Genomic DNA, 15,302 nt, shown 5'->3' on the forward strand with positions numbered 1-15,302 from the left:
CAACAGCCTCGTGAGGTGTAGTTGTGCGGGCCCACTTCCCAGATAAAGAAACTGAAGCCTGGAAAAGTGAAGCCAGCCCTGAGGTCGGAGGGAAGAGGATCAGCCCAAGAATTATGGCTCCTGCCAGGCTGACCCTCCAGTAAGAGTCAAGAGCAGCCTAAGTGGACCTCTTCAGTCTCCAACCCCCACCACCCCCATCCCCGCAAACCACCCCACCACCACCCCACCATCCCCCACCACCCCACCATCCCCACATTCACAGGAGCAGGGGCTGTTGAGGCTCCTTGGGAGGCCCCTGTCCTGACAGCAGCCTCTGGGTTGCAGATCTCCCCGGCCCAGGCCCCCATGACCAGCAGGAGGTGTTCAGAACTGATCTGGCATAGCTCAGACTCTTCATGCAACCCGTGTCTTGTTGCAGGCACACGCCTCCTAGTTCTGGGTGGCCTCTTCCTGGCCTGCATCCTGCCTTTTGGGCCAGAAACTAAGCATCTTGAGCAAACCAACTTTCATTTCAACAGCTGCAACTTCATTCCTCTACAAGTTGAAGGGGACTACTTGACCCCAAACCCAGTGCCTCGTGACCCACCCATTTCTTGTTCAAGGAACACATACCCTACACAGTATTCCATTTCTGAGAGCAAAACCTATATCCAGACCCCTAATCCTCAGCCTTTTCCCCAAAACCTCTTTTGCTGGTCTCTCCCCTACCTCCTCCACACTATAGAAGATCCCTATTTCTACCAGCTATGTTTATTACGTAATAATAAAGGACTTCCACGCCTCCATTAACCCAGAGCTCAGCAGGAGTTTCAGGCCCACAAGTCAACACCTGGTGTTCTACCCAGGCAGCCTTGTCAGAGATAAAAGTTTTATTTCCATTAGATTCCACTGAACACCTATTTGAGCATCTGCTACATGCCACACACTGCTGGGCTCTGGCGGGCAGTAGTGAATCTCAGTAAGACACACTGACCCCATGGAGCTCACAGCTGATGCAGGAACAGTCAGACCCCTCAGCAGGCAGTTAGGGAGCAGGATATGGAGAGAGACACACCTGGGGAAGCGCTGGCCCAGATTCAGGCAGAGGGAGACTTCCTGTGGGAAGTGGACCTCAGCTGAGCCCTGACCAGGCAGGGAAACCAGGCAGGAGGTGGGGGAGAACAGGCAATGCGGAAGCCCAGAGGTGGGAGAGCACAGGGCATGCTTCTGGGAGTCTATGGAGAGGAACAGGTCAGGAAGAACAAGGCTAGAGAGGCCTTGATGGCCAGGGTGAGACACCAGACCTTGACCATTGAAAGGTTCAGGCAGAGGTGATGGGATTCCACTGCTGCTGAGTGAGGAACGGATGTAGTGAGGGAAAGTCTCCTGTACACAGCAAAGGCAATGTGCATTATTATTATTACTAAACTCTTTGATGTCCTGTTTTATAATTCAAGGTTTCCAGAAACGAGAGCAGATCTGCAAGTAGGATATGTAGATGAAAACAAATCAATGTAATCCCACAGGGTTTATAGGCAGCAACCATGCCCTCCCACCCCACCATGCTTGGCCCTGTGGAGGGGGGCTGGGGAAAGAACTGACTCCTGCACTTACTTTAGGAGCCTTTGGAGGAACAGAAGATAAACCCAAAGGGAGTCCTTTGGTGTGGGGGTGGAGTGGGGAAGGAATGGCAAGAAATGTGTGTTTCGATCCACCAAGTTTGGAAACTGGCCGAGAGGCCAGAAGACATTGATGATGAGCCAATTTTTCTTCTTGAAATAGTTAGTTCAGGAGGGCCTGTTCTTGAATTCAGCCCCATCTCCTCTAACTCTGCAAAATAGGATGGAGTGGGGCCAAGGAAGTCACCTCAACTAAATCATCAACTGGGAAAGCCAGGTGTCGGCAAGAGGGCCCCTCACGGCCTGCAGAAAGGCCGGATGATGTGATATGACTAATGCCAGGCAACGGCAGGAAAGCAGGGGGCCCCGGCGAGGCACTGGGTAGCACAGTTGGGGAAAGCGGCCATGTGTGGAGACACCACGGAGGACAAGGGCAAGGATGAGACACTGACACCCCACCACCCCGGCCTCCCAGGGCCCACCCAGTACCGTGAGCACGGACGGTCGTGTGTGACTGTACAGTGAAAACACTCTGATGATGTAATAGCAGTCATCGCAAAACAACGTAGAGGGGCGCCTGGCTGGCTCAGGGTGGTGAATTGGAGCCGCACATCGGGCGTAGAGATTACTAAAAATAAATAAAGGAAACTTAAAAACTGTAGAAAATACTGACAGGTTTAAAGACTAGCATAACACGCACCCACAAGCACACCACCGAGCGACAACCGCTGTTAACTGCGTCCTTCATTTCTCCCTTCACCACTGTGAGTCTTTTCCCTTTGTCACGAAATACTCTTCTGCAACACGATTGTTAAGGGCCACTTGTATGAACGTGCCTTCTTACAGTCAGTCTGACTGGTACGTGGTCTGCCCCCCATTTCTCAGTATCCAGGATAGATAATGCTTGGCCATGAAGACCTGTGCACAATACATTTGGCGCACGTTTCTGGTTATTTCCTGAAGATAAACCTGGAAGCGCAGTTACAGGGAAAGGCATTCAACTCTTCTGCTAACAGCACCTTACAGACATACAGATGCCCCCTCCCTTGGGGAGGGAGAAGGGCTTTGGAAGGTATGGCGTATCCAGTTGATGAAGCAACACTAACCTGGTACAGTCCTCACCCAGGAGATGGGGACATCTGTGGAAGGATTAAGGTGTTGGTCTTACTGTTCAGACCTAAGCAATGCTCTGCAAGTGGCTAATAAAAGGGTTCTTTGAAAACAGACCCTTTCTGTCCTCATAATCTGGGTTAGAGGAAAACTGGAGAAGCAAGCCTGAGCAGTCACGTGGAAAGACAGAGAGCGGCTTTGGAGTAGGAAATGCCCAAGTTCAAATCTAACCTGGGTCCTGCCTGGATGAATGACATCACCTAAGCTCCAAAGCCCCACTGGGGGGATGCCATGTAGTCAGGCAATGGCATGTTCTTGGCACAGTCGCAGTCACCCAACCCACAAGGGTGATTCTAATATATGCCATGTCACTGACCAATCCCATGTCTATGGGAATCTAGTACCCATGGGGAATGAAACCTTGAGATAATGCAAGGCATTCAAGGGGCTCCCAGCCCTGGGGATCATGGTAAATGACCAGGGACCTTATCTCAATTTGCAAAGTAAGGAATAGATGTGGTTTACTCCTCCAGGAAACCATTTAAAATTTACAAGTGGGAAGTGGGCTTACTTACTCATGATGACATCAGAGACAAATATTAATGGTTTTGAGCACCTGCATGTGCCAGGCACCAGGCTGTGCCCTCTACCCTTTTTATCCTCACGACAACCCCATAAAGCAGATGCATCTTTACCCCCCTCCAACAGATGAGGAAATAGAGGACCAGGAAGATGAAATGTCTTTTTTTTTTTTTAAGATTTTTTTATTTATTTGACAGAGAGAGAGACAGCCAGCGAGAGAGGGTACACAAGCAGGGGAAGTGGGAGAGGAAGAAGCAGGCTCATAGTGGAGGAGCCTGATGTGGGGCTTGATCCCATAACGCCGGGATCACGCCCTGAGCCGAAGGCAGACGCTTAACCGCTGTGCCACCCAGGCGCCCCAGGAAGATGAAATGTCTTAACTCCAGTGACTGCTGAGTGGTAGGACTGGGGTCCCAAGCTGGCTCAAGAAGTAGAATCTGAGCCCAGGCCCCAAGGAAGGACTCTGTAAATGACACAGCCCTCCCTCAAGGAGCAGCCATGCTTGTGGGCAAGAGGGCCCATCACATAATCACACAAGCTGAGCTAAGTGCTCCTAAGAGCAGGTGTCAGGACCTAGACCAGAGTGGACAGTGGGGTGGAGGACTGTCAGGGAAGGTTTGACAGCAAAGGAGGGTGAAGACAGAGAGAGAGATTGTTTCAGGCCGAAGAAACGATGTAAGCAAAGGCCCCAAGGCAGGAACACAGAAGTGAGAGATCTCAAAAAATTCTGATATGGCCATAGAGAAATAAGGGACACACAGAAAAGAGGTTGGCAAAGGGCCAGGTCAGAACATCAGGGTTCACTTCCAAGGCCACTGGCAGTTTCAAGCAGGGAGTGACATCTGATCAAGTAGGCATCTCTCATGGAGGCCATTGCCAGCCGCCCTTCGGAACTAAGGCCTCCAAGACATAGGAATTCACAAGTTATTTACCCATCAGCCACTCCAGCCAGGGCTGAGCGAGACATTTACAGGATCCCTTTTTATAGCCACACCCCGTTAACATCCAGGCAGAGGGGCTTACCGCATGCCAGGCTCTGTGCCCAAACTCCACTTGGCCTCACATTCAGCCCTGGGAGGTATCGACCAATGACCTGTTTTCCAGACGTGGGAACTAAGTCTTAACCAACTCAAGTCACCTTCCAGGGTCACACAGATCTAAGGTCAGGGTGCCTGAGATCAAAGCCCCATTTTAATCACAATGATAAAAAAAAATACTCTTGCCGATAAGAATGCACAATTATACACACATGGGCAGGGTCATTAAGTATATCTAACTTCAGGTTCACAAACCAAAGGCAGGACCTGCCTGTATGCATTCTGCAGCCGGGAGTGCTCACCCTTCTTTGCTGTGAGTTCTCCTTGCCCAGACTGGTGGGAAGCGTCTATGGTTTGTCTGAAAACTGACACCTGCCCACTATCTGGAATGTCTCTGACCCAGAGGGGGAATCACCAGGCAGGACCAACCATCCTGGTGGACCACTTCTCTGTCTCCGCCCCCATCAACTGCTAAAAAGCAGAGAATTCCCCTAACCTTTTACCGATAGTTAAAGAAACAATCCCGGCTTTTGTTCACATCTAGAGTAGGGTGTGTCCATCTGCCTGGCACAGGGTCCTTGAAGCCACAAGTCTAGAAAATGTGTCTCTATTGGGGCTGACAGGTGACCAAGAAGAAAGGAGCGTGAGCAGATCTCAGAGTTCAGTCCGACGGCACAGGCTACCTATGCTTAACTACCAAGAGCCCCAGCATTACTGTCTTAATCTAATTTTGCCAGGAGCTCCTCCCCCACTCCCATCCCTTCCTTCCTGGACTAACACCAAAACAGCCAGGCAGGGATCCATTCTCTTCTCTTAGGGGATAAGATGCTTAATCTTAGCACCTGACAAAGTCCCTGGGCTGAAGCTCCTATGAGCAGGAAACTGTCTCCCGCCCATCTCCATCTGACCCCCACAGAACCCAAGTCTTGCTCTTCCACAGAATGATTAATAAGTCACTATTTACCAAGTGCCAGGCACTTGCCAAGCATGGCCATGGATGCTTTATAAACCCTACCTCATTTGATCCTCACAAGAGCCTCTATGCAGTGGGTATTAGTCCTGTCTTGCAGATGAAAAAACAGGCTCTGAGCAATTAGGTGTCTTGCTCACGCTCCCATATATACAAAGAGGTGGACTCAGGAGGGAAGGGATCATGTTTGCATCTTACCCATTACTGTATCCCCACTACGTACTTTAGACTCTGAGATGTTGTAAGAGGGTTGTGTCATCTATAAATGTGAAAACTGGTGCAACATCCCCCAAAAAGAGGCTGCGGAGCCAAGCTCACTGATCTTGCATTACTTTCCCTTAATCCCAAAGACTCTGTTTGAATTTTATCTTATTGCAAAAGGTCTTACCTCATGTTTGTGTCCTTCCCTCCTTCCCTGCCTCCTCTACCTACCCTATTCTCGGACCACTTCTGATTTTGTTCCCATGGACAGTGACGACAGGGTATGCTGGGGGTAGGGGTGGAAAACAGACATTTATTGAAGACCCACTGATGCCCAGGACAGCAAAGATGTATTTTTACGTCTCCCTCCTCCATCTGCTAAGCTTATCGTCAGTGGTCTCTTATTCAACTAAAGCAAATGAAATTCTTCTAATTAAAGCCTGCAAGAGAAGCTGGTCTTTGCTACCTTTCGAGTTTGCATTTCTAAAACAAAGTAAAACCAGTGGCGAGGCCCCACAGATGCTGGCAATTATGAGAACCCTGAACAGGAGCGCCTGGCTCGGTTGGTAGAGCATGAACTCTGGATCTTGGGACCATGAGTTTGAGCCCCATGTTGGGTGTAGAGATTTAAAAAAAAAACAAACAAAAAAAACTAAATAACAAAAGACAAACAAAAACCCAAAGCAGCTGTAAAAACAGACTGTTTTCTACCAGTGTGGTAAAAATTAGGGTTTCTCTGCTGTCCAAAAAGGAATCCCCCCCCCCCACTAATAGGAAAGAATACACTTACTGCAGCATCTGCCTAATATCCTTCCAGTCGAGTCCGTTTAGATCTGTTTGCTTAAGCTGTGTAACAAATCTGCTCTCAGTATTTGGGTTGATAAGGGAACCAAGCCACCCTAACTTGCTACCCCAGGTCTTTTCTTCATCCTATAAACTATATCGAGGGACAGTGTAGCGTACTGTTAGGAGTGAAGATGCTCCCATCAGACATCTGAATCTCCGCGCTGCCGATTGCTTGCTTGTGCTCTTGGCAAAGCTACCTGATTTCCAGGCCTCAGAATCTCAAAAATAGGGGTGCTAATAGTACCTTGCGGGTGGGGTTGTGGTGAGGAACGACACAAAAAGCACTCAGAGCAGGAATGAGCATTCCATGGTTGTCTGTCCTCACTTCCTCCCTTCCACCCACCACGGTTATGGGAAAGCTCTCTATTGCCTTTGACCACATGGACACTTTCGAGTCCACCCCTACCTACCTGGATGGCCAGACCTTTACCAAGGGCACATGTGAGCAGCCTAGGCAGGGCTTGCCACAGCTCCTATCCCAGCTTTGCTACCCGGAGCTGTGAGATCAGGAGTAAGGTAGAGCCTCTCTGAGCCTCAGTGTCCTCATCTGTAAAATGGGGACAGTAAGATTACCCACAGAGCAGAATAGCAGATAAAAGTAAGTGGGACAATGGCATGTCAAGCACTTGGCACTCAAAGGTTGGCTCTTAAAAATATGGAGAAATGGCAGAGAGCACAAGAAAGAAGAAACGAATGGGCAAACCATGCAGTCTCCTGAATGAATATGAACAGGAAAATGATGGCTATGCCAAGGATTGGAAGCAAGAACATGAATTTCCTCCTCTTGGCAGCCAGCAGCACCTCACTCAGAGCTGTTTTTTAACCACTCCGGGCGGGGGGGGGAGAGGGGGAGAGGAGAAGCAAACAAGGAAAACCCAATGCTCCCAAGACCCAGCACTTCCACCATAGTCTTTCTGGGCAATGGCCGGAGGACTGTATTCTGTGTCCCTGCTGTTTCTTACCACTCACTGTCCTCTCCTGGATCCCTGTTTGGAGCCCTAACTATGTGCCAGTAAGCACTTTACATTCACCACCCTGTGAGGGAGGGCCTTTGCCTGGTCCATTCTAGAGGTGAGAAACTGAGGCCCAGAAGTGCAGCCGCAGGGTCACAGCAGCAGAAGCAGAGCTGAGAACGGACTCCAAGCACTGTGAACACTGGCACGCAGGAGGTGAGAGAATGTCCATCAGAAGAATGAAAAGGAATTTACTGGATGGCAGGACATTTGTGGCTCCCCCATTTCAGTGGCTCTTTTCAAATTTTAAGATTTATTCATTTTAGAGAGAAAGGGGGCAGGGGGAAGGGTGGAGGGGGAGGGAGAGGGAGAAGCAGGCTTCCCACCGAGCAGGGAGCCCGCCTCGGGGCTCGATCCCAGGACCCCGCGATCACAACCTGAGCCAAAACCAAGAGTCAGACACTCAATTGATGGAACCACTCAGGTGCCCCTCTTTTCAAATTTCTGAGAAGAAGGTCCATTTGTTCTGACAGTCGACTTTCCTGACTATCCCTGTTCCTGACTCCGCACAGGCAATACACAACGGCCCGGCGGACGGCAAGGCAAATGGTCACGACAGCAGGTTCCCCATGCAAGACGCGCTGGCCACCCTTGCCTCCTCACCCTGGATAATCTCTGTCCTCTCAGACGCAGAGCCCTCAGAAAGCTGTGCCAGGCACCCAGCTCTCAGGACACGGAAAGATGATGCAAAATAATGAACTGCTGTAATCTTAAAACATTTTATTTGGTGCAGAAAATCCCTAAGGTACAAAAACAACATTTTGCAAATGTCAGCTGTGACCTACTGTCCCCTATTTACAGTTATGTACAAATCAAATAAGACATTGTTTCCAATGTAAAAATATAGCACACTGCTACAGTCTGTCAGTGCTCACTCTTCCTCCAAACCCCACCGAGGACGATCTTAAAGATGAAACAAAGACAATGACAGTCACCACCACGTTCATGTTCCACAGGCTTTCCCCCCAGAACGTACGAACAGGGAGCTTCTGTAGTTAAAAAAAAAAAAAAATAGTGAAAATAGAAGTTACCTACTCTCTAAATGAACACATGCGGTTTTTACAAAAGTTTTTGCTCTGTCCAGACTCACCATGTTTTTTCTTGAGGAAAAACAACCAAAACTTTTAAATAACGGTTACACATTAGTGTGACCCGACGGTAATTTTTTTTGTCTAACGGATGGAGCAGCCGACTTTGCATCGTGTACAAACAGAAGAATGCTTCTTTGAATCTTCTCGACTGAAATTTTGACATAAACATCAGACGTGATCGTAACTGGTTTGCTTCTGTCAGACTTCCGATTGTGCAAAACACAGTGCTGAGTCAGTTCAGAGTCGTGGCCCCAGCCCTGCAGAACCCAGGAAAGCTCCTGGGGGAGTCTGCGGTCCCAGCCAACTTTCAGGGAGGAACCAAAGAACAGGAGGGGAGGCAACTGGCCAAAATTCCCAAGAGGTCCTCCCTCGCTCTCTTTGCAAATTAGCCCTTAGCAACTGCTCTCCATCTCGCCAGTGGTGAAACTGAAGTCCAAACCATCTAATCATATTGTGAGTCATGTATTAAAGGTGATGTCTACAGAAATGTAAAAATGGAATCTAAAATTGGGAGGGAGGGGAACTGCCACTCAGAAGGTGAGAGCTGGTCTTGAAGAGGATCTTGAAGAGGCTCAGGAATGACATTAAACACGTCAGGGATAAGCACCAAGTGTCTGACCGCAAGAGGGGGGAAAACATAACAGGCTATTGCTGGGTGCTGGGGACTGGGGTGGACGTGGCGGAGTGATCCTGGAAATGAATACAGGCAATATACCACTTTCCAAAAGTGCCATTAGAGTTGTAAGTAGTAAGAGAAGCCGGGCACATGAGGATCTCCCTGTCATCCCCATCCTGAGCTTGGCCTTCACAAGGCACCAATGCGAGTAAGGCACCATGTTGTGTCTGCACAACCAAACTGAGCGTGAAGCCGAGACACAGAACAGCAGTGAAAATTATCAAGCCCTTGCAAAACAAGAGCTATGAAGAATGGTTTAAGTAGGTGGGATTATTTACCACTGAAATAAAAACACCAGGGAGATGACTTCACTGTGGTTTTCAAATACACGAAAGGTAACCAGCTGTTCTTTTTCCACGACATGCAGAACAAAAGAAGGCTGGTTTGAATTTCTGTAAGACGTACAAAGAACTATCTGATCAGCAGGGTAGGTTACTGAATTTCCCTCCCTGAAAATCCAGAATCCCATCCATAGCCATATGTCTGAAATAAGTCAGCCTCAGCCCCGGCTGACACCAGCGGGGGGAAGACACGCTAGATAATCCAAACTTTCTCCCAGCTCCCAAACTCTGAAATTGGAATCTAAGCTATTGGCTTACAGTCAGACTTCCTTTTGTTTATTTCCACCGAGCCTGGAAAGGAGGTGACATAGAAAGGATGACCCAACACCCCACGAGGACTCCTAACCCATCTCTCAGTATCAGGAAAAGCTTTTCTCCATATACTGTTTCACATCTCCAAAACAGAGTCGATTCACAGATCATTTCGAACAGAAGACAATGCAAATGGCCTGGCGCTAGTGGACGCTCAGGGATTCCTTGCCTCACTCCCCACAATGCCTGCTTTTCTCATTAAGTCTTGGCCTAAGCTCAGAATTGTACATCGTTTAAAAAATTATTAAGCCAAGAACTAAAACTATAAATACGTCCTTCAGGTTGTGGAGTTTAAATGAAAACTGTTGCAAGTGCTACGTTTTTTAAATTGGAGAACATAAATCTGATTTTTTTTTGCTTTTTGTTTTCTTAAGGTTTTATTTTTTAAGTAACCTCTACACCCAACGTGCGGCTTGAACTTATAACCTAGAGATCAAGACTTGCACGCTCTACCAACTGAGCTAGTCAGGTGTCCCTTATACATCTGATTTTAAAATTAGTAACGGGCTTGCTTTTCTCTTAAGGCACCATGAAACGCAAAGAAGCAATCAAAACATTTCAAATACATTCACAATCATATCAAACTTCTTTGGGGGAGCAAGGTGGGGAAAAAGCAATCCAGCCACCAGCTGCATTTAGCAAGAGCATTTTCTGGTGATACCAGGCATTTGTAATTACCATGAATGCTCTTCACTTCAAATCTTACAAGGCAGAGGTGGCAGACTGGTAGCTAGTGGGCCAAATCAGGCCCACTCATGTGTTCTGTTGAGCCTGAATTGGAAAAAAAAAATTTACTTAGTTGTCAATACCTTAAAAAAATTATAATTTTTCATATAAAAGTCCAGATTCTCAGGACGCCTGGGTGGGTCAGTTGGGTTAAGCATCTAACTCTTGATATCAGCTCAGGTCTTGATCTCGGGATCATGAGTTCAAGCCCCACATTAAAAAAAAAAAAAAAATCCAGATTCTCTGCTTCTCTTGAAAAATAGAAAAATCAGTAAATGCTACATGGCCATAACTGACTGGAATAGCAGCCTTCCTGCAGGTGGGACAGGAAGCACTTCAGGTTGCCACAGTCCCCACAACGCCCTAAGGTCTCTCTGATGCTGAGAAGGCTTATTTATCATTACTCCTGGCCTGCTGCACTGGCACCCGCTGAAGACATGGCATCTGTTAAATAAGAGCAGCAGTCTTCACAAACAACAGCAAACAGAAGAGGCTAATAACCTTCACACTGGTATTGTCCACCTCTCTCCAACGAGGACACAAAGACTAACTCCTCCCCTAGAAGAGCCAAATTAGTGTCGAGGCTGTTGCGGATCGTGGGGTTTTCTTTAAGAGGAGGGTGTATCATTTCTTCTCCAGGAATAACATAGCTTTTCTCTTCCTTTGTTTCTTTTAAAAGATGCTCAACTCCAAAAAAAGGGAAAGTTCTGAAAATCATGTAACTGCATTTTTGGAAGGACCGTCTTCCTATTTATTGTGCTTTAGTCAGGGAAGCTGAGATGAGGGGTTGGTTACAAAAAGAAAGAAAAAGAAAAAGACATTTGTAGCTATGAAGTAGCAAGACTAATCTCTGATGGACAAACATACATGAACTTAAATCACTACACATGGATTCCAATGATGTCATAGCTGCTAGAGACATTTTTGAACTTTGTGCTCTGGGACGGTCTTCAGTTATTACTAATATGTCAACTAAAACCTGTCTCATGACTTTAAGGCCCCATTTCCTTTTTGGCTCAAAATGCTCTTACCTGGTTGGTCACCCAACCTGACACCTGGGCCTGGACCTGAATGACTTCTGATTCTTCCTGGAGATGTGTGCCTCCAAGGCCCAGGATCTGCCCCCAGTGTGGCTGGGCTGGGTCTGTCCAGGTGCTTCTTGTTGCCTGAGGCCAACCTCGAGGAGAAAAGCACGCCTTCACCTGGGCTTCCAGCTCCCTGATCCCTCCCTCTGCAAAGCTGACTATGTCCGATGCTAAGTCCTTTCTGTAGGGCACTGGTGAGCTAAGATGAACGACTAGTTCCCTACCTTCAACTACCTTCAAGACTTGCTTACCTGGTTCCTTGCACCTACCCCTGGTCTCCTGCCCAGAAGACACCAGCTAACTTAGCCACATGAGCCCCTTATTCTCAGGATCATGGCTTTTCATGGAGACCATCCCTGTATTCTCATTCTTGTAGCCCCAATTTCTAAAAGCCTGTGATTAGGCAGAACTTTTATCTGAATTGTCTTATCGTTTCCATTATCTGGGACAATGTCAGTCAAAGAATGCAGCTCTGCTTAAAACAGATGTTTTGCTTTAATCCGCAAGGCAACTGTTCTCATTCCCAGCACGAGATGGAGAGGGTTCAAAAAAAAAAAAAAAAAAAAGTGAAACTAACAAGGCAAAACCATGAAGTGGGGCATCTCAACTTAGTCTGACTTAGGCATTCATACTATGGTTTTGCTACTTGGTGTGTTAGAATTTGTTGTGTTGAACATAAGAAACATTAGTACTTAAAAATAGGTATCCAAACTCTAAATCCAAACTAAAACTTTACCTGATTTTTGGTCTAGCACATTTTTTCCCTTGCATTTTCATAAGAAGCAAGTTCACTTAGTAAGTAGTCTGCCCACGCTAGTGGAGCTCAGTTAATGCTCCCCCCAGCCCCGGTCCTCCATGCTGTTCCGGGGGTCGCTTTCTCAGAGATGCCTCATTTTATGTGCAAAGCTGAATATTCTAAAAGTGGCTCCTTGTGGTTCCTCTGGAGCATGCACCATTTCTTGGCCTCACTCTCTGATAATGTTCCAAAGTGAATCTTCCTGTTAGCAAGTATGGACTGACCAATCTCCCTTGCAGAACTTATCCTGACGGCAGAATGGCAGGACAGTCACATGTGGGCAGGAGCTCTGCACGTGTCCCAGATTCCACGGTGACATGGAACATCTCTTCTCCAACAAGATGCCTGGTTTTATGGGGCAGACAGTTCTGCAGCTCACTTGTCTCCCTCTCAGAGCAGCTGCAGGAAACTTGATGCCGGAGAACAGACAAGCACGTTCTTCTCCCAAGAAGTGGTCAGCTGCCTTTACAAACATGGAGCATGGCATGTGCATCAGAAATGCACACAAATCTCTTTCCAGCAAGGCTGCAAACCTTCCCTTCCCCACCTGCAAAGCATGTGCTTGGATGGAAAAGTCATGCCCCATTCCACCTCCCGCTCCTCCCTGAGATGTTCCCGAGTAGCTCCCTTAATATTGATTCTATCTTCTAAGGGAGTGAAACCCAGGGTCCTCTGTGTGAGTGCTGGGTAAAAGCAGGGTGCCAAAATCCAACAGCACCCATGGAAAAGGTGGAGAAAGATGCTCACAACCCCTGAAGGACATGGGGAAAAGGGTTTCCACAGGAAGACCAAGGCATCGTTACCCACATACCTAATAGACAAACAGGATTTGAACAACTGATTTCCCTTTGGAAACAGAAATTCTGTAGAAACATCATTCATAGAAACAGAACATTTCCTTTTCTTTTTTAAAGCAAATTCTTTCCCCCTAAGCTCTAAATAGCTATTTTTGGTAGGAGAGAGCATAAGAGACAAACCTTTCATTGAGTAAGTACAACAGAAACACACAGTGAAACGTGATTCACAGGCTGAGTTGTTGGGGGGAGGGGGAGAGGAGTACTTTAAGATTCAAGAATTCAATGATTTCAGGTCTCCTGTCTTCTTCAGGTGCTAAGAAGAGCACACTCATCTTTGTGACAGTTCCCTTCTTCTCGCCTTGTTAAAATGAGACTTATCATTAGTCGAAACCAGCTCAGCAAATTAAGTGGCTGCCACCTGCACACACGGCCATATTTCAGTTGATCCTCACCCCTAATATTCTGGACACAGCTTTAGCTCAGAAGCCCACTGAAGCATGGACTCCAGCTTCCAGTAAGACAGCTCAGTTGGGTATTCGTCTTTTACAAATAAACTTCCAGGCAGCAACATCTGAGATATTCCACAGTAAATGGAACCCAGGGAAACCTGGCAGGCAGATCTGGGCCCCACACGATGCCTCCTCAAACCAAGAGGTGGTCCTGTGCCCTGAGTTTTGGTGCTTTCTGCACAATGACCAACCTATGTCAGAAAAAACCTGTCAGGATAGTCACCTGACCCTGCAGCCCCCACCTCAGCCAGCCACGGCACCTGCTAACACATAAAGACTCATTTTATGAAACGTGATCATATACTCAGTTACCTTCTTGACCTTTGACTTGGAGATTTTTTGACATCCATAGCACTGTAAATTCTACACCCAAACCGGATAAGAACATCATCTGTCACAACATGGATTCCAGATAGACTGACACTTGAATTCTGTGGCTAGAATGGTACTAAAAGTGCTTCTCCCACCAAGCATTTCAAATCAAAGTAGCCAACAGCAAACAGGCAAAGTTTGCAGAGATACGTAAAATCTGAATGATCAGTGCAGGTATGTTCCTGTTTCTCTGTGCATGTTTCCTCCCTACCTCCCAGAACTGGCTCTAATCCAAGGTCTGACGTAAAGGGACAAGCTGCTGTCGGACCTTATGGACACGGCTTTCAGAGATCCACATGGTTTTAGAAAACTGGAGACTTTGCCAAGATACCAGGTAGAGGGATGGGGCAAGGAGAGCAGGTACTGGCCCAAATTTCATTTCAAATATCCTTGTCGGAAACCTCAGCTCCAAGCGGACTGCACAACCAGAGAGAAGAGCTGGGGGACCAGAAAGAGGCGGCAGCTAAAGTGGCAATGCTTAGACTCTTCTTCCGTTTTGTTACAAAGGGGCGACCGCGTGGAGTTCACCAGTGTAGCTGCAGCAACCCGGTTCTGCTTTGCATGCCCCAGAGGCGAGGAGCTTGGAGGGGAAGGTAGGAGGGTCCTCTTCACCTAAGGAAAGAAGACAGGCAGAGCCCCACGTCATTGTGCTTCACCAGGCTGGGGGCTCAGGCCAGAATGTGGCTGAATCTGGGTTTGGACTCTGGGCTTTACGAGTGAGGCAGGCCTCCCAACCAACTCAAGACAGAGCATTCTCCTCCTTTTGGCAGGTTTCCTTAGTTGAGGGTCAAGCATTTGCTTGCATGACTCCAGCTAGCCACAGGCAGTGTAAGGAGCAGCCCCAGATGGCATCCTGCTGGGGCTCCCCGGGGGAAGCAGGGCTCCCCTCCAGAGCCCTCCCACCTGGCCTTGTGCTGAGTGAGCTAGGATGGAGAGAACACTGTGTCCATCAACCCCAGGACCGTTAAGAGATATGGCTTTTAAGGCACTGGCATTGGTGAGGGGTGGCGGACGCTACCAACCCCGACAAAGATTTAGGTCCACAGACCCTCATCCTTGGGGCAAGCTGTGTCTTGGTAACCAGAGGCCTGCGGAGTTCAGGAAGGTGATATAATGCACTCACTGCCTGTTGCATAACGCCCCTTGCGGGGGCCGGGCAGCTCACCCTAACTTAGCCTCAGTATTCCTGCTGCTCACACATGTGAACATCCCCATTGCCTAGAATAAATCGACACTATCA

The 15,302-nt window shown here is 47.9% G+C and overlaps 1 protein-coding gene across 2 annotated transcripts in view; it reads right to left on the minus strand.

Moving 5' to 3' along the window:
- Window positions 1-8,062: 8,062 nt before the first annotated feature.
- The window catches only part of IL17RD (interleukin 17 receptor D), a 67,298-nt gene continuing 60,058 nt past the window's right edge, over window positions 8,063-15,302 (minus strand). For both annotated transcript variants that reach the window (XM_044384937.3, XM_026501076.4), the window contains exon 13: window positions 8,063-14,674. In XM_044384937.3, coding sequence (XP_044240872.2) covers window positions 14,562-14,674 — 113 coding nt within the window. In that variant the 3' untranslated portion in view covers window positions 8,063-14,561. The remainder of the gene's footprint in view (window positions 14,675-15,302) is intronic.

This window comes from Ursus arctos, unplaced genomic scaffold, assembly GCF_023065955.2.
Source record: "Ursus arctos isolate Adak ecotype North America unplaced genomic scaffold, UrsArc2.0 scaffold_14, whole genome shotgun sequence".
Taxonomy (NCBI): Eukaryota; Metazoa; Chordata; class Mammalia; order Carnivora; family Ursidae; genus Ursus; species Ursus arctos.